Here is a 23,988-nt window from a genome sequence, read left to right as displayed (position 1 = left end):
TTGATCTCATTGGCAGTTATCACATTCCTTTTAATATCACATGCAACTTTAGACATAGAGCCTGACGGGATGTTCATTGATTTCAAAGCACTTTGAGAGTCACAGAATATCACCCCACCCCCATTTTCTTTGAGGTAGTCTGTGGCTAAGTAGATTCCAGTTAGTTCAGTTTGTGTTGTGCTGCCCAGATGTTCAGCCTTTGTTTGTTTATATATTACAATTGCACAGCCTGTTCTACCTGTGTTTGTCTGCACAGAACCATCAGTAAAATCATAACATTCACTTGATTTAATATTCTCTATGTGTCTGTTATTAGTTTCTAGTGTGACACATCTCACCACATCGGTGTTTAACATTTGCTTACTACCAACAGGAGTGTAATTAATAGGAACTGATATGTCCAGCCAAGGAGGAATGGCATTAATAGGTTCGTCTGGGGTGATTGGGACATTCAGTTTCAGGAGGTCTGCAACACTTTTATGAAGCCACGCCCCAACGAGAGTCTTTTGTGGAAGGTTGGCGAGATGGTCGGGATTACTTAGATAGAACATCAACTCAGTTTGAGTTGTAGTTTGAGAACCATTGTTCTTCAAAACTTTGCCACAAAACATGGTATTAAGTAGGGCTATCCTCTCAGATAGGGAGGGCAGTCCGAGCTCTTTCCTCATGTTTACAATTCTGGTTGATTTTGGGCAACCTAGGATGATGAGCATGGCTTCATTTTGCACTACCTCAAGGCTGTTGAGTTGTTTAGGCGGAATAGTCACAAGATGGAGAGCATGATAGTCAACTACAGAACGAATGAAGTGAAGATAGAAAGTACGAGCATAGGTGATGTTAATTCCATAGCCCCTGCCAACAAGGGTTCTGAGGGGTTTAATGCGCTGCATTAGTTTGTCACGAAGGTTACTGACAAAGTTTGCATCATTCACACAAATTCCAAGATATTTATAGGAGCTACATAGTTCCAAGGGCATGCTGTTAATGTTATAGTCAAGAGGCAGAGGGTGAGCAGGACGAGGATTGAGGACCCTCGTCTTGTCAACAGATATTATGAGACCGCATTCAACAGCTCTCCGAGCAAATACATCCAGCAAAGCTTGGAGCCTGAGTTTGGTTTGTGTCATAATGCAGATATCATCAGCATAGCATATTACGGCTTCGTTTGGCTGAACTGGAATGTCAGCAATAAGCTTGTGCATCAGTATATTAAAGAGCATAGGACTTAACATTCCTCCCTGAGGCGTGCCCAGCTCAAATGATCTCATTCTGGTACTTTTAACTCCCCTAAACAGAACACTGGCATACCTGTTGGACAGATAACCCTTTATCCATGTCAGGAGGTTACCTTGTATGCCAAAATTAGCTAGTTGCTCAAGTATAATGTCTCTATTAGCTACATCAAAGGCTGATTTAAGGTCTATGAAGGCGGTTTGTGTCTTATCTTTTGAGTGAACAAGATATTCTGCAAAGCATGTCTGTGTGCTACGCCCGGGCATGAACCCGTACAGATTAGGGGCGGGTTTGTCTTTGACTTGAAACATGAGACGGTTTAGAACAACTCTTTAAAGGACTTTACACATACAGGATGTAAGTGAAATTGGCCTGAAGTTTGGAGAATTAGCTTTAGGGATTGGAACTATGTTTCCATGAGTCCATGTCTTAGGCAGAATACCCTGTGTGAGGCTCATTTAATACAGGTCAAGCAGTGGATGGTTAGGGATCTCATTCAACAATCTCAGGGTGTTATAGGTTATGCCATCCTCACCAGGGGAGGATGACTCACCTTTCATTAGTGCTGTTGTTAGTTCGTGGTGCGTTATAGGAAACTGGTCGGTAAGGTCTGGTGAGAAACAGGCTATTTCAATATTGAAATCCCTATTAATGTGTGAGGTGTTAAGATATTGTTGTATGTCAGGAGGCAGGGAAGTGATTCGTGACACACTAGACCATTGGTCTAATAGCATGTCAGCATATTCTGCAGGGCTGTGATGAAGCTGGACTGGGGTGGGTGACTTGGTAATGGCTCTAATTTTGTTCCACATTTCTGCTAGAGTGGTTGTTCTATTAATCCCCTGTAAGAATTGTTCCCAATAGGTGTTTCTCACCTGACCTTTGAGTTCACGAAATTCTCTGTTAGCTTTGAGGAATGCCAAAAGGTTATCACTAGTTTTATTTTGCTTATAAGTGTTGGCAAGCTGCTTTACATTCTCTCCTTCTTTGGTGAGGATGGGGTCATGTGTCCACAGAGGTGGTTTAGTGCTGCCCCCCTTCCTCCTTGACTTAACCCAGGTGGTATAATATGTGGTAATGACATTTACAAGATCACAGCAAAATTCATCCACTGACCCAGGTGTATATCCAGCATACCATCTGTGGATAAAGGCCTTGAAGTGCAGTTTAAGATTATCTGGGATATTAATTCTGAGCTTAGGATGGGGTTCACACTTGACATCAGCAACAGTGTATTCAGTAAGTATTGCATAATGATCACTGACAAGGTAGTCTGAGATGACCTTAGCCTTGACATTACTGTCTACTAGGTTATACCCAATCACATAATCAAGATGTGTCGCTTAGTCTGTGTCGTATACAGTGATATTATGATTATTGATGTAATTCACGAACACCCTCCCATTAGAGTAATGTATGTATATTCTGTATGCTGTATTTATATTATGCTATGTATATTATGTATGTGCTCCATTTATGTATTATTTATTTAGCCTAGCTAGTAGCGTGTGGCAATGTATTTATCAATGTCCCACATGCTTAATTAATGTGCCTGGCGACGTATGGAAGCTGTTAATGTCTCACTTGCCATACGTCGCCTATAGAGCAGTTGACCAGCGGACAGGTTGAAGAGCGCTACTCTCCTTGTGTACATATCTCTTATCCAGTAAATCGAACCTACAAAATCTATACAGGTGTTTGTGTTCGCTCCTGTATATTGAACTTATTACCCAGAACACGAACATGGTGCAGTGTGTACTTTTACTGAATAATTACGAGTGACAGTGCAAACTTTGTGGGAAAGCCGGCTTATGGACTCCTTCCCTGTGTCAACCAACCGCCGCCCGCCACCCCTCCTCCAAGAATTTAGCAACTTTGAGCAGTGTCAGTGACAGTGATTTTCTGTGAAGTGTTTAGTGCATTGTGTGTTTCGTGCCATTCATGTGTGACCTTGTTCTAAAGGATTCCCAAGGTACACGGCATGTTCTGGGCATTTGTAAAGAGTAAAGTTTTCACATCCTCCCCTTGTCTTGCCTGAGGGGTAACTGACGCTCCTCGCCGTCTCCACCCCCACTCACAGCTCGAGAAGACTGCTCCCACCCAGACGCGCGCACACACACATACATGTACTAACACTCACTGACCGCGGCGGCTCCCTTATATATATTTTATATATATAACCTACTTATCTGTGTATTTAATTAATTTTTTGTCTGAGATCTTGTTGATACGACGGGCTGACCGGTCAACACTGATTTAGACACAGTACACAGATGAAGTAGTTATGTCTCGTGCCTTACGTAGCCGTGGAACCAGCGCCTGGATGAGTCAGTCGGATGATAGCTCCGCAGAGACGGATGACCAGGCTGACCATGACGCTCCAGCTCCCACAACATCGTGCAGCCCTTCACCTCGATATTCAGCGTTGTCTCCAGAGATAATTGCTTTAATGAAGTTTATGAGAGATGAAAGGCGCGAGGATGAAGCTAGCAGACGTGTGGCGGATGAACACAGAAGGCAAGCAGAGGCAGAACGAGACCACCAACGGAGAGTGGAAGACAGTGCACGGTTTGAAGCTTTGATATCTCGCCTCACTGTTAACCAAGCCCCTGGCTCTAACACTGCCTCGGTACTGAATGGTTCAGATACCTCATCAATGCTCTCTTCACGCCCACCAGCCCCACCTAAAGCAGCTGCTCAAACACCGCCCATCTTGAAGCCTGATGTGAATTTCCAGACTTTTCGTGAATGGCGGCGACGGTGGACTGATTATGCTACAATGGTGGATCTCCAGAGTTTGTCACAGCCTAAACAACTCATCCAGCTGCGTATGTGCCTGTCCTTGGAAATTCAGCGTGTCTTAGAACATACGCTGCAGGTACCTCCGACCTCTTCGCTGTCTGTAGAGGAGGTACTGGACATTCTACAACGGCACATCAAAGGACAGCAGAATGAAGCTCTGCGCAGGAGGGAATTGTTTAGCTGCAGACAGATGGAGGGTGAGACTTTTGACGCCTTTTATGTACGTCTTAAGAGAGCCTCGGAAGAGGTAGATATAGGTCTAGGCCACCACCAGCAGTGCGAGGAGACCCAGTTGAAGCAGGTGATCCTGATGGGTGTTAAGGACGAGGAACTTGTCCAACGCCTCACCTCCCTCGACTCTTCCTCTTCTCTCAAGGATGTGTTGACGATATGTCGCTCCTATGAGGCTCCCAGGTGTGCCACCTCTGCCATCCGAGCTCCCCCTACAGCTGTACGCGCTGTGTCCCGGTACAAGGACAAGAAGTCTGTTCCTACGCCTTCGCCCACCACGTCCACGCCCGGTTCATTTTGCAACAACTGTGGTAAGCAGCACGGAACACAGGTGTGTCCAGCTGCTCAGTCTACCTGCAACAGTTGTGACCGTAAGGGCCACTGGTCGCTCACAGTGCGGTGCCCAGCTAAGTACGTACAGTGCAATGTGTGCGGTCGTCTGGGCCACTATGACAAGTGTTGCCCTACCCACAAACCCAAGGGACAGCGTCGGCGGAAGCTTCAGCGCCCTTCTACCAGTAAGGACCGCCCACAGTCTTCCAATCAGAGGCACGACGACCCTGGACAAAGCCCGACCCATATTAGGAGGGTGTACTCCTCACGTCCCATGACCAAATTCCCCCAGCACGTCAGCGTCATCGTGACCAACGGCAATGTGTCATCCTGTCTCGAGATGCTGCCCGACACCGGCGCTGAGGCTACGGTCATCGGTCCCCAGCATTTGCAATGCTTGGGGCTCTCTCCAAGCGATCTAGGACCGCCTCCCAAGGACCTCTGCGTCACGGCAGATGGTTCACAGATGGCCCCAGGCCTAGGTTCACTCTATGCACATGTCACCTTTGGCAACAGGTCGTGTCAGGCCTGGATTGACGTGCATAATGGTGTCCCGACTCCTTTGCTGTCCTACAGACATTGCCAAGAGTTGGCCATCATCTCCCAGGACTTCCCAACACCGATTCTGGAGGTAAAATACGCCAACAGGGTGCACGAAGGGAGCAGCAACTACCCTGCTGCCGCCCTACCCCTACCTCTGGCCAGTGACACCTCTCCTTCGGTAGTTGTCCCTGCTGCATCACGTCCCCACGTCTTGGCTCGCCTCCACGACAGTCACCGTGGAGCTGAGGCCACCAAACGACGTGCACGACAGACTGTGTTCTGGCCCGGCATCAACTCCGACATCTCCAATGTTGTCCGTGCGTGTGAGCCCTGCCAAGTATTGCAACCCAGCCAGCAGCAGGAACCCTTCATGAGTGACGACAACCCCACCCGCCCCTTTGAGTCTGTGTCGGCCGACTTTTTCTCTGTGTCAGGAAAGTCCTTCCTTGTTATCGTCGACCGTCTCTCTGGTTGGCCGGTTGTCATCAAGTGCGGTAATGACACGACGTATGCCGCCACCATCAGCAAGTTCCGCCACTACTTCCGTGACGTGGGCGTTCCTATACGCCTGAGAACCGACGGAGGGCCCCAGTTCACAAGCCGGGACTTTGCTGTGTTCCTTGACCGATGGGGAGTCCGGCATGTGTTGTCATCGCCCCATTACCCGCAGTCCAACGGCCACGCTGAGGCTGCTGTCAAATCCCTGAAGCACCTCATCCTTAAGGTGGCCCCTTCTGGGAACATTGACTGCGAGGCCTTCGACCGGGGTCTTCTTGAACTCCGCAACACACCTAACTACACCGGACGCTCCCCTGCCCAGGTTTTGTATGGACGCCCCCTTCGTTCTTGTGTCCCTGCTCACCCTCAATCCTTCTCCAAGGAGTGGCAGGCCAAGACAGAGGATTGTGATCGCCGAGCCGCCGAACGTGTTCAGGACGTCGTCGCCCGCTACAACGACCACGCCCGTTCTCTCCCCAGGTTGAGTGTCGGCACCCAAGTCCGTGTTCAGGACCCGACCTCCCTACGTTGGGACAAAGTAGGCGTAGTCATGGGTCTCGGTAGGTCACGGGACTACCAGATGCGGTTACCCAGTGGTCGTGTGTGGTGGAGGAACCGCCGTTTTCTCCGCCCCGTAACAATGCCTTCTGCTGACCCCGCCACCAGTGTTGAGTCCCATACCCTTCCCAGTGATCAAGTCCCTCGACGCTCAGAACGGATCCAAAAGAAAAGGTCCGCTCAAGACTTTGCTATGAGCGTATAGGGGGGAGGGAGGTGTATGTATATTCTGTATGCTGTATTTATATTATGCTATGTATATTATGTATGTGCTCCATTTATGTATTATTTATTTAGCCTAGCTAGTAGCGTGTGGCAATGTATTTATCAATGTCCCACATGCTTAATTAATGTGCCTGGCGACGTATGGAAGCTGTTAATGTCTCACTTGCCATACGTCGCCTATGGAGCAGTTGACCAGCGGACAGGTTGAAGAGCGCTACTCTCCTTGTGTACATATCTCTTATCCAGTAAATCGAACCTACATAATCTATACAGGTGTTTGTGTTCGCTCCTGTATATTGAACTTATTACCCAGAACACGAACAAGTTACACTGGACATCACCGAGGACAGTGTGACGAGAGTTAAAGTCACCCATACACAGCATAGCATTGTTACCTGATGGCTTTGGTAACACGTCCGCTCGCAGCTCATTACACCGAACATAGATGTTATACAGCGAAAATTGACTGTTTGTTGTCTTTACTGTAAATTGTTGATAGTGAATACTTTCATCATTGTGAGTTTTAATCCATTTACAGACCAGACCATTCTTTACATATGTGAGCAGGCCACTTTCTGCTCCACTATTATATGCTGTAAACCCAGCTATCCTGGGTGCAACTTTCTTCTGGGTGCTGGACGTGTAAGGTTCTTGTAAGCCAATTACATCAATGTCAAAAACTTTATACAGAGAGCACATTGTGAGTTTCCTTTCTCCGTCCCATCCTGAGTGTGAACCAAACAACCCGTACCCCACACTACAATAGAGCGTTGTTGTGTTGCCCACATGCTTGTGGTTTAAACTAATGGGTGTATAAGATGAAATAACATTAATTCCAATTCATATTCCTATATAATAACAAAATAAAACCCTTTTCGATATTTGCCGCACTCTCTACATTCAAGTTCTAATGAAGTTCACTATATTTTCAGTTTATCCGAAAAGTGTTTCATGTGCTTGGTCTTATTTATTATTTGTATTATTATTCTTTACTAATTATCCTTATTGTTGCATATATTATAGAGTAGTGTGATAAAACTTAAAAGAGAGCTAAAAGTGTGGTGTTGCGTAGCGTTGGTCGGTTACAGTAGTATGATAAAGTCAAGGGCCCAAAAGGCAAGTCAGGCAACTTGTTTCAGTCTCTCAGACAGTATTAGACTTAGTTATTGTGTTCGTGTGTATGTCAGGAGCAGTCGCCGGGAGGCTTATAGGTAACTAACAATAACCATATTATATTTATTATTAACTACATATATCCCAGCACATAACTTACTTACTGCCTGTTTAAAGTATTCCCACAGTCAATATCTATTTTAGGGTAGCAACAGTAACATTGATAAGTTTCAGTAGGTTATGGTATATGCTGATAACGGTTCGAGAGGTTAAGTCTAAAATATTAGTAGGGAGATGGTGAACCTAGAATTACCCCATCATAATATCCTACAACCACATAAAAGCCAAAAGTATTTTCTTAGTACAGCCCAAATATTTACTATACCTGTACTACAATACGTATGGGTCCGACTTATTACCCAAATGTACCCAAATATAGCCAGAATGAAGTCAAATAATGGTCCTAGATGAATAAATCGGACTGCCAATCACTTCTCGACTAGTATTTGGTGTCAAAGTCACAAAAAAATGGAAAACTTACTTTAATCTGAGTTAATAGATCGCGTGCATGTACCTAACCTAACCTAACCTCGACTAGTATTTGGTGTCACGAAGTCACAAAAAATTGATAACTTAATTTAATCTGAGTTAATAGATCAAGTGCATGTACCAAACCTAATCTAATCTAACCTAATTTAACCTAACCTAACCTAACACAACTCAGATTAAATTAAGTTTACCAATTTTTTTTTACTTTATGACACCAAATAATAAGCGAGAAGTGATTCATAGCCCGAATTACGCTTGTACGACCATCATTTGACTTCATTGCGGCTATATTTGGGTACATTTGGGTAATTCCTCGCTCCCTCGGTACATGCACGCGATCTATTAACTCAGATTAAAGTAAGTTTTCCAATTTTTTGTGACTCTGACACCAAATACTAGTCGAGAAGTGATTAGCAGTCCGATTTATTCATGTAGGACCATTATTTGACTTCATTGCGGCTATATTTGGCTTCATTTGGGTAATTAGTCGAACCGATACGTATCAACCAGAATTTGCACTTACATAAATTTACCCTATAATACCACACAAACACCGGTCCAACGAATTACCCAAATATACCCAAAAGTATATTAAATCAGGGTAAAATCTTAACGAATATATGTTTTACATCAATAAAACCTGATTAATAATGTTTTCATTGAAATGTAGTCAAAATAATGAAATAATAAACAGTGAAAAATGCTGAATTCCAAAGAGTCACCTGTTCAAAATGGAGATATAATTACCGATGTTTCTGTTACTTTGGGGTATTTAACATAGCCGTAGGATTTACTTTTCGTTAGGTTAGGTTCGCGAAGTGCATCACGATGGATCTGAGTTATCTCCCTTGTTCACGAACTCTTTGGAATTTAGCGTTCGCCAATACTGAAAGTTTTTTGCTGTTTATTATTTCATCTTACAAATTATTTTTACAAAATTACACTAAAAATATTATTAAACATGTTTTGTGTATGTATAACAGATATTCGTTAAGATTTTACCTTTATTTGCTATACTTTTGGGTACATTTGGGTACTTTTGGGTAATTCGTGGCTCCCCACAAACACTCCTAAACCTACCCTATGGTACCACACTCACACACTTACCTCAACCCACCCCATAGCACCACACACACACACACACTTACCGAAATTACTTGCCTTATTTACCTAATGGCCACCCAACTAGAGGTGGCCATGCCGAGGAAAGGTCAATATCGTTCCCTTGATAGACTCGTCAAGGGCTATTTTAAAGCCCAGTACTGTTTTCGGTTCCATAGATTAAGTTGCTAGACTATTCCATAGGTCTACCACCTAATAATTAATTAACTTCCATACTGCTGTAGGTTAGGTAGGTAGGTAGGTAAGTATTGGTATAGCATTATCTACTGTGTGGATCAAATTATCTGGTAACAATTTTGTATAGAGAATTGGCAGAATTTCAAGATGACCAGTAATTTGACCAATTTCTGCAGATATTTTATAAGCCAATACAGTTGTTACCGATTTGGGCAGTAGGCATACCATCATATGATGCTGCATTTCATCCAACATTTGAAATTGTAAAGATGGAAAAAGTAACGATATTTTTTGGAAAACTATGTATTTCTTGACGAAAAGAAAAAGAGGAAGAAAGGCCTGAATAGGAAAAGTGCTATTCCCCCACCCTATTTGCTTTATTCTTGAGGTAAGAAATAACTTTCTTATATAGAAATTTTTCCTTAGGTGGCTGGATAACGTGGGCGACTCTCCTTAAATTTTACCAATATTTCTAAAGTAGCTATTCAACCTGCACACCAATCCAGAGTACTGTACTGCTGTTTCATTTCATGTTTGTACTGTTGGTTTGTCTGTACAGTATTAGAAATTTTATTAAACCATTTTTTTAATATGTTGACTATAAATCTATTTAGAGAGTACTGATAAGGAAAATCAAGTCAGAATTTACTTAAGAAGCAACAAATATATAGATCGTGGGGTCTGCAATGCTGAATTGGTGTGTCAGGGATTTGAGAAAAAAAAAACACCTTAGTAATGTTGGAAAACTTCGATAACTTGAATTAATTGTAGGAAAAGTTGGTCTGAAAATTTATATTTCAAAGAATCTTTGTTTTCTCATGAGTTGGCCAGTGCTTGCTCATTTTTAAGAGGTCTTATTGTATTTAGCTACACATAATTCTACTTCACAGATTTTTTTATGTGATAAATTGAAAATGCAGGAGACTTTCCAAATGTAAATGACACATGTGAAGTATTAAGTACTGTACTGTTATACGTTTTGTTTTTCAGACGTGTCAGCAATGGGAGAAAAAAGAGTTGTACCCAAGCCAATGAAGCAGGTGCTGGAGTGGGATGTGGCGGTGTCTGAGAAATTGGTCAAGTATTTGGATCAGAATTATGGGCCACTTAGCAAATATAAGACACATTTTAAGGGATTAGAGGTAATTTTATATTAATAATCATATACTGTACTGTATTTATACTCTACTGTAGATGAGAATGGCCCATTAGATGAAGCAAAGTGAGTATAGATAGTGTTGAACATAGTAGTTAGCCACTGAAGCTAGCTCATTTGTGAGTCAGAAATGGCTTAAGAAGTTTATGGAGCTGTTGACTTTACTGACAGCAAGAGGGTCTTTTCTTTGTGTGAAAGAAAGATTTAAGCAACCAACTTGAGAAGTGTGATGGTGTATCTAAGTGAAACATGGGCAGTTAAAGAGGATGACATAAGCAGGCTTGAGTGAGCTGAATGAGAATTATGAGATGAATATGTAATGTGACACTGAACTAAGGGGGGAATTGGGTGTTGACAGTATTGGTGAGGTTTTGCATAGAGGTAAGTTTAGTTCTGGTATATGGAGAGAATGGAGGAGACCAGTCGGGTCAAGAGATGCACGAGTTTGAATGTGTGAAGGGGAGGAGTGCTAGGGAGAGGTTGCAAGAAATGTCCTCACAGTTAAGAACAGATAAGAGTGGCTGTATGAGACTATGCTGCAGGGAGAGCTAACCCACAAGAGCACAGAAAATGGCCATAAAGTGTTGATGCTCATAAAAAATCCAATTGAAGAAGTCAAGTGATCAAAGTTTAATGTGTGTATTATACTGTATATTTAGACTAACTTATAAACAACTGTCTCTGGTGATGTGGAAAAAAGGACATATAGTATTATTGTTGCTTTCAGTACTCATGTCATGGAATACCGTGGTTGATTGGGACCCCTACCTTCATCTTTCTCTTCAGCAACTTGGCTTTTAGGCAGCTATTGGTCAACATCTTACTTGGTAGGTGGTGTGTCCATGCACAAGTACTATTTTTTATCTTGCCTTTCATGTATACATTTAGGATAACAGATAAATCATACAGTTAAACAACACAAATGCAGAAAAATGATTGTTGATATATGATCCCAGCAGTAATAAGTGAAGTTTTCTTTATCGTTTTTTGGACTTGGTTGACTTTTCCATCCCAGAAGGTTGGGGTAAACCCTGAGCCTGGATGGCTACTGCAGCACTCCTTTACTCCCTTTCTTGCATAACTGTCTTGTGTCTTTATTCTTAGTAATGTCAGAGAATTAACTTTTCTTTATACCATATTCTTGTTGCTGCTGCTGTTCTGATACACTTTCACCATGCTTACAATACTCAGTGATTCCTAGTTTTGTTCACTAATAGTTTGTTTAGGATTGCAGTGGTTGAGTGCACACAGCACTCACCTCCTGCTCCAGGGGTCAATGGTTTAATTCCTGGGTTCCTCCCAGTTCACCTAGCTGTAAATGGGTACCTCGAAGTTTACAACTTGGAGAAGCAAATGCAGTCAAAAGCAGCATACAGGAAGTCCCCGACTTACGACGGGGTTAGGGACCCAAATCCAGGTTGTAAGTCGAATTGGTCGGAAGTCGAAAATGCAAAAGTAATACATAGAAAATCTAAAATGGGTGTCTCTTTTTCTTCTCAGCACCACGAAACTCTCACTTTTAAGCTTGCCAGCCATTTTAAAGGGAATTACAAACGAAATTTTGTTAGTACACAGCGCAATCACTAACGTCAGGACTCGAAAATACGTAATTTGAAAACATTTTGGTTCGACTGCGGCGGTCGTATGTCCGGGTGGTCGTAAGTCGGAGTACCTGTATTGGCTGTTGCCTGCTTGTGTACTGAAGGCTTAGTATACAGAGGGGGTACAGTGTTTTGTCTCTGTACTGTTCCTAATTATGAGATATGCCTTTGGGACCCTATTTCACTTTTCTGTGTGTTTAGCTCCCCAACAAGATCTTGAATCATTGAAACCGTTTATTTAGCCAGAAAAACACAGATACAGAGTGGATAATAATAACAATATTAAAATGGCTGAGTCAGTTGAGAGCCTGAGCTCTCTTGTAGGCACCTGATATATACTGTACATTTACCTCAAAGAAGTATTATGTAATATTTAGTATCATCTGGAATAGTTCACATAGCATGGTGGTAATAACAACATGTTACCACGGTTATCACTTCGATATTTATTTATTTATTTATTTATTTGTTTATTTTAATTTATATTTTAAGTATGTACATATTTAACAGTGGTGTTGATATACATAAATATGATGAGGGAGGGAAGCAGTACAACATGGGTTGTACAGGTACACCACCGATTTTCCAGGAACTGTTGGTCCGGCACCTCCTTTAGTCTGGATAAAATTATGAGGGGGCACTTAACTTCAGTGAAGGTAGTTATAGGCTTAAAGTTTTCATTTAAAAAATTTTGCATTGCTGGAATCCTTGTAAGATAGTGATTAATTTGAGTATAACTTTTACTTTACTTTTATCCTCTTCACCACTGATCGGCTTGTTAGCCGCTTGGGCGATAGGTCACGTCTCTGTTACGCACTGTTGGCAAGTACTGGGCATGCACCGGCTCCTGAATGTACCTGAACCTGCTCCAGTGTTGGTAAAGTCTTGTCTTGAAATAGCTCACACTCGGTGCCGTCACAACACTTTCTGGTAGATTGTTCCAAGAGTTCACAACTCTCACTCCGAAAAAGTTTGCCCTCACAGTTTTCTGGACTTGCGGCTTCTTCAATCTTGAGCTGTGACCCCTTGTGGGACAAGCATCCGCCAGCTCCAAGTAAGGACACTCGACTGATTAGTGCCCCTTGAGATGCTTATACACCTCAATTAGGTCACCCCTTGCCCGTCTGTAGTATAAGCTAGGCAAGTTCAGGCTCTCCAATCTCTCAGGGTAGCTGAGGTGCCGAAGTGCAGGCACCAGTCTGGTGGCCCTCCTTTGAACATTTTCAACCAACTGACAGTCCCTAGCATATCTCGGGGACCAGACAGGGTGACACTACTCCAGATGGGGAAGCACTTCACTATAGAAAATCATTACGAGGGACGGACCATCTAGATATCTGAACGACCTTCTTATAAGACCCTATAATTTATTTGCCTGATTTACCTTCTCGCAATGGCCCGAGAACTTCAGCTCATTGTCAACATACACACCTAGGTCCTTCTCACATTCAGTCTTAAATAGTGCAGTTTCTTCATCCTGAGTACAAAGTGTGTACAGTAATGTTGCTCAAAATTATGGCTTTTTCACATTTAATTTACATTAATATTTGTTTAATTTAAGTTTCTAGCAGTCCATGGTGCTTTAGAGACATGGGAGGTGTATAATTTGTGGGTCAGAGAACATAAGAATGGAGGAAGCTGCAGCGGGCCTATTGGAGGTGTATTGTTGAATTATTATTACCTGACCTCGGTTGGTCCAGCAAAATGGATAATCCGGCAAGGCTTTGGAACCAAGAGTGCCAGAAAATCAGTGGTGGGACCTGTATTAAGGTGGAACAAGAGGACAGAGTTGTCAGTATCATGTCTAATTGGCAAATATATTTATTGCAATACTGTAGTAATTTCTATATATCTACATGACAATTTCTGCTATGTACAGTACTGTATAACGATTTCGGTGTTACAATAGGAGCAGGAATATAAAGTAGGTACCTGTATTACAAAAATCTTAATACTTAGACAATAGAAATTTTATTAGAGATGATTTAAAGCAAGGGAGAGTAGTACAGTACAGTAAATCTGTGCTGTAGATTAGTACAGTAATGGATCCTCATATTTATCCTTAATCTGGGGAAAAAATATGTTTGTGTTGGATGACACATAAAATGTGTGCATGTGCACGATTGTGAGTTTGTTTACATGTCATAGAGTGACTGTGTGAGGGTGTGTGAACATGCCTTGGTGTATTTGTGTGCCTCATTTGATTCCTTCATAAATCACTGTTGATCCTACAGGTATAACCTCAATAAACGGGCATTTAGAAAACCGGCTCACCTCGAAAACCGACTGTTGCTTTGATTTGAAAACCCTTCCCTCAAAAATCCAGAATTCTAGAAAACCTTGAAGAATCTGGGATTAATTTATTGTCTTGCCGCTCCATTTTTTATGATGCAATGATAAGCTGACTCCACAGTCACCAACTTTGTTTACACAAGCAACTGTCATCTTTTGGTTGTGTATGATCTGTCTGTATGCCTTAGCTGTCTTATTTTCAAATTACTGTAAAGTGCAAAGATTTATCACTCATCCTGGTGAAAAAGGTTGAATTGCTAACCAAGATATAACAGTGGAGCTTCTGTAAAGAAGCTTGGTGAAGATGATGATGTTGGAACCTCACCAATTTATTATTTAAAAAAAACAGACCGTATAGAATTTCCATGTGTGTATTTCCAGTTGTGGCTTGGGATACATAAATTAAAAGTACAGTAGTACCCCGATTTACGCGGTCAATTGAACCCACGGGGTACCGCGGAAAGTGAAAACCGCGAAAAGTGAACAACAGAACATATGGGATTAATTCCAATAGAGACTGGCCCGACCCCCAAACTCCACTTTTTGACGACACAAAACTATGTTGTAGTAAAAATATTATCTTAACTGTATGATGGTATGCACACACATAATATAGAAGAGGTTAGGTTAGGAAAAATAAAGGTTAGGTTTAACACTTACGTTAGTAGAAGAGATGGGTCGGTTTACGGGGATGGAGGCTGGTTCCGAGGCAGAGGGCAGATTACTGGCCCTCAGGTGAATCACCATCACTATCCACCATAGTTGTCAGGACCTCCCTGACAAATCCCTCAAAGTCACTTTCACTGTCACTATCACAGGCTCGGGCTGGCTGTGGTGGGTTGCGGGCGAAGAACTCGGTAATGCTTTTTTGACGGCTAGTGTTGATGTTGTCTTGATACACCTTGATGTACGGCTCCATAGCCTGCACCAGCCAGGTATGGAAGACTTCATAGCGGTCATCGTCATGGTCTTTGAAAAGGAAGAGCTTCAGTTTCTCTGCACACTCGATGGCATCCTTAACATTACTATGCGTTAACTTGTGTTCTTCTGGGGTTGACGCACCACCTGCCTCTTCACTGACGTGATCATCTTCCAACATCTCGTCGGCAGTCATTTCAGGATCTCTGATCACCTCCAGGATGTCTTCGTTGGTGGTCTCGGAGAAGCCTTCAGCTGTAATACTGTGTGCAGCTTCTCTTGCAAGGTCCAATGCCACTGTAACAGACTGAACCTCACCAGTCACAGGTTGACTCCGCCTCTCACCTGGGATACCATGCAACACATGCCTCCATGCGTGACGAATCGTAGCTACAGACAGCTGATCCCATGCCTCCACCAAGAAGTCCACACCTTGTTTGACGTTAAATTTTTTCCAAAACTGTTTGACGAGAACTTCTTGATTCACCACCTGTTGTTCCTTGTCCTCGTCCTCGTCGCTTTTGCTCTCGCTATCGGTGTCACACAGCTTACGCAACTCATCCTTGGTGTTGGTACAGTCGTTCAGGAGCTTAAACTTCTTTGCAGAGTATGCAGCTTTCACATTGCATATCAACTCCTGGTCCATGGGCTGGATAATGTCGTAGTGTTGGGAGGAAGGAAGACCACTTTTACAATGGGGTGACGATCCATAAGTAGTGGCGAATGCCCTGATGCGTTGTCAAGGAGCAACAGAATGTTGAATGGAACATTCTGTTGCTCGCAGAATTTCTTCACGTCGGGAACGAAACAGTCATCAAACCAGGAGAGTGACAGAGCAGAGAACATCCACGCCTTATGTGAGGTCAACCAGTGGACATTAATCTTGCTCATGTCCACGTTCTTGTAGGCGTGCGGCTTGCGGGCTGTGTGGATCACTGATAACTTGAGTTTACAGGTACCGGAGGCATTGGTGGCAAAGAGGACGGTGATGCGCTCCTGCAACTTCCGGCCCCGAATCTTGCTGGCAGACTGGACAACGAAGGTCTTGGTAGGCAGCTTTTTCCAAAATAGACCGGATTCGTCCATGTTGAACACCTGGTCGTCGGTGTACTGTCCTTCCTCCATAACCTCACATAAGAACGGAGGAAAATCTCTAACCACCACACGGTCAGCATTCGCTTCTTCACCACCAATGTTGATGTTGGTGATCTTGTTCCTCTTCTTAAACCTATGCAGTCAACCAGAGGAAGCATTGAAGGGTTTGGGCTCTGCAATTCCCATCTTACGTGACACTGCTGTGTACAGTTCACGGGCGTACTCTTGAACGGATCGCGTGTCCACCGCCATGTTACGCCGCGCCTGACGAATCGAGTAACTCACCAGCAAATTTTCAACCTTTAGCAGCACCTTGTTCTGGCAATACTTGATCATTGAAGCACCTGCAGACTTTGTGATTCTCATGTGTTCTTTGATCTTGGCTGCATCCTTCTTAATTGTACGAATCTTAGATTCGTTGACTCCATGCTGGCTCGCGAGATCAGCTTGACGTGTTCCTTTCTCCTACTCTTGAATGATCTTGTATTTCACTTCGTAGCTTAGGGAACGTTGTATCTTCTTTGGCTTAGGGCGACTGGGTCCAGGTACAGTGAGTTCTGCTATAACGCGTGTTTTGATAACGCGAATTTGCTCTAACGCGATTTATGAATTAGGAACGATATTTGTATAACGCGAACGCTTGTTTGCTATAACGCGATTTTTGCTTACTATTTCTCCAGTTTTGTGGTACAGTATTAACTGTGAATATAGTAAAGAAGAATATCAACAAGAAGTGTTCTGGTGATAGAATTCCCGGTGATGATCGTAAAAGAAAGGATATAACACTTGAAGAGAAGCTCGATTTTATCAACCTCAAAATCACCCTTCTCCCCCATCAAGTAAAGTGTTACATTTACTGTATGATTTCATTATTAGATATGAATGTAACATTTATTTAGACTGTGCTATCCTTTGTGTTAGGCTAACTACTAAATTTTTTCGATTTCGAGTAATCTGCACCTAACCCTATTTTCTCCATAAGCCCTGTTATTTCTATTACGCGATTTTCTATAACACGATATTTTACAAGAACACAATTATCGCGTTATAGCAGAACTACCTGTAATGCAAAGTTTCTCTCTGGGGGCGGTGGTCCAGCGGAAGCCATTTTACAGAGCAATGAATACTGGTTTACACGGTATGGCCTGGAGTGATGCAACTGACCCGGCTAGGTCAAGCGTCGTCTTTCCTCCCTCCCGCGGGTGGACACTCATATTACTTTAAACCAATCACAGCTAGCGGCGGAGGGAGGTAAGAATGCATGGCCCAATCACAGTCCGATACGTCACCGATAACGCAACAGAGACATCCACTGCGCAACATACCCGCTCGGCTTGCCCAAGTGGGAGAAGGCGGGAGCGTCGAATCTAAAGATAGCGTCGCGCCAGACACTCTACGCGTATATGGGTAGATGCATCACGTAAAGTGAAAGTCCGGTTCTGGCGAGGTACCGCGTAAATGTAGAATCGCGTAAAGCGGGGTATTACTGTACTGTATGTAGGGAGAAACTATCCACCAATCAAAAACCTGCCATTATTATGAGAGGGTACCCAGTCAGATAAATTGGCAGTGTCCCAGATTATTAAGGTTACACCTGTACAGCTGAATTTGATCCACAGTTGAAGAACCTGGTAATGTTTTACTCTGTCACAGGGTTCAGGTACTCCACACTTAGTGTTTAATGTTTCGTTTCTTAGAGAATCTATAAATATTTATATATGTTTCATCAAATATGGTTTTTAAAGGTTTAATATCACACGAAGTCAACGAATCATCTCAAAGAAACCTATCCAGTACTGGCCACAGTGGTCAGCACTACCTGCACAGTATATCGCATACGATCCACGACACTGAGTTCTTTTGCTACATTAGTAACGTTGAGTCTGCAGTTCAGGAAGGCACTAAAGGCAAGCTATAAGTGTTATGAAATAATGGAAGTACTGTAGTGTTGAAGTGAGAAAATGTGGTGGTTTTAGGAATTTTTTGATGTTGTAATTGGTCTGTGGTCTCGTACTGGTATCTACATTGTACTAAACACACAATACATTATTACTGTATACAGTAATGAACCCTTTTCAGCACAATAAGCAAACCCTAAATTAGTGAGATGTACACTCCTCGCCATTGCATTATGTGCGAGGTGGCCGACAGGAAGTGATTTTTGCTGAAGTGTCTCACACCCCTCCATGACAGCCAGCTGGTGCTGAGGTTACGTCTGGCAGTGAAGGGAGACTCGAGGACAAGTCAGCCAGCAATCAAAACGTTCACCAGTTGCCCACGTAAATTTCGTGAACAAAGATTTATGAGTTTTACCCCCCACCACATTGCCCCTATTTATTGTCACAACGCCTGTTGTTTCTTTGCTTTTTTTGCCACAATGGGCAAGAGGAAAGATTTAAAATAAGAGCAGATAGTGTCAATTATTAGTCTGCATAGGGGCAAGAAACCTGTAAAGGAAATATCAAGAATTGTTGGTGTGAGTGAACGATCAGTTCAGATTTGAATTAAACGATTTCGAGATGACGACAGGTTGCACAACTGAGGGCCAGGGAAGGCTCGAAAAACTTCCCAACGCACGTTAACTGTTCTTAAGAGGCAACTTGATGCTAATCCACGTCTGTCAGCATGGGAATTGGAAGAAAAAACCCTGTACTTCTAGGTGATAGTTCTGTAAGGACCGTTCACCGCCGCATCCATGACGACCTGCAGTTTCGCAGCCACCGCGCATTCAAGAAGCCACTTCTCACCCTTGTCCAGAGGTAGCGTAGGGTTGCTTTTGCCAAGGCTAACGCTCGGTGGGATACGACCAAGTGGCCGCACGTGCTGTGGAGTGACGAGGCAACGTTTTCTTTTACTGGAAGTCGTATTTTCAATGTGTACAGTTAAGCATACTCAGTCACTAGTGGTGTGGGGTTGCTTCTCGTACTTTGGAACTGGTGATCTTGTTGTACTACCTAGGAATATGATGATAAACCAATTTAACTACTTGGAGCTGCTTTGTGATTATTTGCCCGGGTCTTTTGATAAATGCCACGCTGGTGTGTTTATGCAAATGGTACCCCATGTCACACAGCAAAATCTGTAATACAATGGCTTGTTAACTGTCATGTAGACTTCATAAGTGATTGGCTAAGCAATTTGCCTGACCTTAACCCGATAGAAAATAAGTAGAGCATTAGCAAGCTTCGTCTGCAAGGCAAGGACACAAATACCGTCCCCAAGCTGGAGGCCGCCATTCGTGAGGAGTGGAATAATTAAGACCCACAAATAATCCACAACTTGGCAGAGTCAGTTCCTTCATGCCTGCAGGAGTGTATTAAGAGAAAAGGGAGGCCAATAGACTACCGGAAGTTTGTTAACTTCTCAGATTAATTTTTTATTAATATTTCATCTTGTTTATATTCGTCACGACCCCGCACGTAATGCAATGGAGTGGAGTGTATGTCCTGGTTTTCAAGGAGTAGCCCAGGAAGATCAGACACTTGCCTACTGCACTGGATGACCCTTAACCCAACATTTGATCAGCCACTCATTTAACATCCAGATCTCCAATTTCTGCTGGGTAGACATGCCGATAGTGTAATGGAATGTGCCCGTAGGTTCACCCTTCACAGGATTAAACTCAGGTCCTTTCATTTGTAAGGTAAGTATGCTGATCACTACACCACAGTGGAGTATCATAATGAAATATAACTGTATTATGTTTGACTGGCAATCTAGTTCTCATACTTTCTTTTCAGCTCTCTTCCTTGACATCGTTGTGGTTTCAGTTGTCAAGGCCATTACCCGGCGACGGCGTCCACCTGGTAACAAGAAAGATGAGATGTTTGCCACAATATCAGTTGATAAGTTTTCTTTTCCATCTGGGCATGCTACAAGAGCAGTCATGTTAAGCGTTCTCTTACCATTGAAGGTACCGTAAATAATCTAACCTAACAGTTAAAAGGGGACTTTCATTCTAGTCGTCATGATTATTGTTAAGGTACAGTAGCTATTTCGTGAACAGAGAAAGACAGTGATATAATTACTGTATCATCCTTTCTCGAGACTTTGGTCATAACATGGAAAACTATAATAAAGTCCGAGCAACAAAACTCATGATGATTAAGCCTAAAGCTGAGAAAAATATGCCAAAAATATGCCTTTGATAAAGCAATATATATGCCACCCTGTACTGTACTTAATATTGAAAGATCAGCAGATTATCATGACTAAGTAATGTATTATCCAACAAACATGTTGATGTTCGCTTGTATTTTGTTTGTTATTTTTTAATTTAAAAATAAAGTTAATGACATTGTTGTATAACACGACTCCCTTATATTTATTAAACATCAATGTTCTATCTTTTCAGTATGACCTGTTCCTGCCTATAGCAATACTCATGATGGCTTGGAGTGGGGCGGTATGTGCGTCTCGCCTGTTACTAGAGCGCCACCATCTCTTGGATGTTATTGGTGGTATTGTGATTGGTGTCCTAGAAGCTTTCTTCATGTCTCACATATGGCTCTCTTCACAGAGTGCTCAGGGAGTGGTAAACTTCTTTCTGGATGAGACTCAGGCAGGAGCAAGCTATGATGTGTGAATTTTGTCCATAGTCTGAGCAGGTGTGTACAGTATTCTGTATGGGTTTACTATAAAATAACTGAAGGTGAAACTGTATTTTGTTTTTAGTTCCATACTTTTGTTTTTAATATATTTGTATTTTTTTTCAGTGTTGTCTAAGACCTTGTGTGAAAATATAGAAATGTAAAGGAAATATGAAACCAGGTAACTGTTAAGTAATGACTACATATAGGTGCTGTATATATTTCACATCAGGTGTAGCTTTGTGAAGATATTGGAAGAAGGCAAAAAAAGGGAAATTTCCAGTAGGAGTTAAGACATTCAAGAGACTGACAGAGAATGTGTACAGTATTATATTATTTTATTAGTAAAGGAATTGAGTCCCAGGTGTGCATATTTAACTCAGGGACAACTAGCACAATCAGATTTTTATTCAGGATATTATCTTATCATCAGTGTCTTACATCTCTGCTGGTAAATCATACAGTATGTCTATAGATATCAGTTGCTCATGATAGTCTTTGTTTCCAGTGAAGAAACAATAATTTATTATACAGATGAACCTCTCTAATCCGGCAGTCATGGGACCCGATACCTTCTTGGATGAAACAATTTGCCAGATCACAGGTGGTCACTTAAGAATAACTTGAAAGAATGAAATAGTAAAGGAAAATAGGTACAGTGTTTTTATTAGCTTACCCTAAAGTGATATTCTTCTTCATAATAACACCTAAAAAGCTAAAAATAATTATGATAAAATATAATGCTGTAATAAATAAAAATTTACAGTACAGTACTTAAAATAACAATGGTGTTGAGAAGAGGAGGAAGCTATAAAGACCATATAATCTCTGTAAAAATGCCTGTCTATATTTATTATGTTTGTGTTTAGTGAAATATTTGATGGTTCACCTGGAAAATACTGTACTGTACTTCTATATTGCCAACACTCAACTAAACATTCTACTATAGATACAGAATATAAAAATTAACACAGCCAAGAGACATCCAAACAAAGTAAACAATATGGCTGCATTGAGATGGGAGAAGGTGCTAAGAACTGAACTAATCATACCAGACCATGGGAGGTGAACTAACATTCCCCAAATTGTCCAGACCACATGTGGTTCTGGATAATAGAATACTGTATTGGATTTGAGAAGTTCAACTGTATGATCACCTCTGACGTGATGTATATAGTGTACTGTATTGCATAGTGTACAAGTGGGAAACTCTCTTGCTACTCAAATTGGGAATCAGACCAGTGACCATTTGTGTACAGTACTGTGTGAATTTTTTCCCAGCCGAGTCCGAGAGCCACCGTGTTTCTTCAGTGCATATAAGAAGTTGCACTTGTATGTTGTTTATATTGAATGGGATGATGGTAGTTCTACAGGTTGAGACACATTATTGTCCCAAACTTATTTTCTACCTTTTCCCTAAATCACAGAGGGATCGCTTTTCTCTCTCTGAGGGATTGAGTGAACAGTATTTTCTTCATAATTTTACTGAGTTGTGGTGGATATTTAGGAATTTTTTGCTCTATAGTAATTTGGTTAGTTGTATTTTATATTAAGACTCGATTATGTTTTATTTGATGTTGACGATTTGTTAATAACGAAACACTTGTTATTCTGTTATCCTTTATGTTTGCTAAGTTTTTTAATTTATCAGGATATAAATGGTAACTAAGAATGAAAGAAACAATAAATAAAACAGCTTTAAGAGGGACAGATTGGTATTGTTTGATGTGATGCCTTTTTATGTTGTTTTGATGTTCAAGAGAAAGGCCTTCTTTAAAAGTACTTGAAATCAAAAAAGTTTTGTCATAATGTAATGTATAATAAATAAAACTGGAGAATTTTAAATAGTTTTTCTTTAATTTCCTGTAATGTTCCAGAACTCGGTAAAAGAGCATTATGGCAAACACAGCCATGACTGAAATGAATGTTTAAGATGGTAAATTTGGTGAGCCAATCCAGTAACAACTATGGAGTTACTTTTTTAAAACCCCAACATGGAAGAGTAGCCTTAAGGATGACACCAAGAATGACCAATTAGTAGAATATAATGATGTCATCTCTCAAAACTTGATAATTTCCAGGAAAAGTAATAAACAGTTAAGTTGTCAATCTTTCTTCCCTTTCTCTTCGCCGGAATGTTGCTTCACTCTCTCTTTTACAGGTACTTTAACGGGCAATGTTCTGTGGATTTGAGCATCCTGTGTACCGCTGGCAAGGCCTTGGGCTCGTAACACTCGTCTTGCCCGCGTTGCCCATCATTTCTCTGTGGATGTCGGTCACACTGGAATAAGCCATTATAGTACATCCTTCTTTCCTCACACAGCCAAACTGTGGAATGCTCTGCCTTCTTCTGTGTTTCCATACTCATACAATCTGACGCTTTAAAAAGCTGGTTTTCCGGCACCTTCGTGGTGTAGATTAATACAGTCTCTCCTCGACTTACGACATATTCGACTTACAACAACCCGGACATACAACGGCCATGGTAGTATAAACTATTTTTCACATTACGTATTTTCAAGTCCTGACGTTAGTGATCGCGCTGTGTACTGACAAAATTTTCGTTTGTAATTCCCTTTAAAACGGCTGGCAAGCATAAAAGTGACAGTTTTCGTGGTGCTGAGAAGAAAGAGACACCCATTTTATAATTTCTATGTATTATTTTCGCCTTTTCGACTTACGACCTGGTCGTCGGGACGGAACCCCGTCGTAAGTCGAGGAGAGACTATAACCTTTTTCTTTTCTATTTTTAATTTCTTACTATTCTTATTTTTTCGACCTCTAGGCCCTGATGTGGGTCATTTGACCTGTGCCCGGGTGGGCTAATTCCCATAAAAAAGAAATTAGATGACCCACTGGTGTACACAGAAATTTTGCCGAGGGTGGGAGGGAGGGGGGCAAAGTCTGAACGAAACATAATGAGGTATGGTTGAAAAGAGATAATTATTATTTT

At 42.0% G+C, this 23,988-nt stretch overlaps 1 protein-coding gene across 2 annotated transcripts; it reads left to right on the top strand.

Moving 5' to 3' along the window:
* The first annotated feature begins 7,498 nt into the window (after positions 1 to 7,498).
* On the top strand, positions 7,499 to 22,880 carry LOC121872865 (phospholipid phosphatase 6-like). Of its 2 annotated transcripts, XM_042375922.1 has the most exons (6): positions 7,499 to 7,634; positions 10,375 to 10,526; positions 11,268 to 11,367; positions 20,187 to 20,359; positions 20,801 to 21,053; positions 21,162 to 22,880. In XM_042375922.1, exons 1-5 carry the CDS (start codon positions 7,604 to 7,606, stop codon positions 21,029 to 21,031), a joined length of 687 nt encoding a protein of 228 aa, XP_042231856.1. In that variant the 5' UTR covers positions 7,499 to 7,603; the 3' UTR covers positions 21,032 to 21,053; positions 21,162 to 22,880. The 2 variants fall into 2 exon arrangements, with proteins under 2 accessions (XP_042231856.1, XP_042231854.1); XM_042375920.1 differs by having other exon boundaries at positions 20,801 to 22,880.
* The last annotated feature ends 1,108 nt before the right edge of the window (positions 22,881 to 23,988 follow it).

This window comes from Homarus americanus, unplaced genomic scaffold, assembly GCF_018991925.1.
Source record: "Homarus americanus isolate GMGI-L3 unplaced genomic scaffold, GMGI_Hamer_2.0 scaffold11022, whole genome shotgun sequence".
In the NCBI taxonomy this organism is placed as follows: domain Eukaryota; kingdom Metazoa; phylum Arthropoda; class Malacostraca; order Decapoda; family Nephropidae; genus Homarus; species Homarus americanus.
This window is presented reverse-complemented; position numbering and strand designations above follow the sequence as displayed.

Bases quoted from the DNA above. Each gene is read 5' to 3' on its own strand.
- LOC121872865 (XM_042375922.1), top strand. From the start codon at position 7,604: ATGTCAGGAGCAGTCGCCGGGAGGCTTATAG. The intron at 10,527-11,267 runs GTAATTTTATAT...TGTTGCTTTCAG, and splicing joins CACATTTTAAGGGATTAGAG to TACTCATGTCATGGAATACC. The intron at 11,368-20,186 runs GTAGGTGGTGTG...CTTTCTTTTCAG, and splicing joins ATTGGTCAACATCTTACTTG to CTCTCTTCCTTGACATCGTT.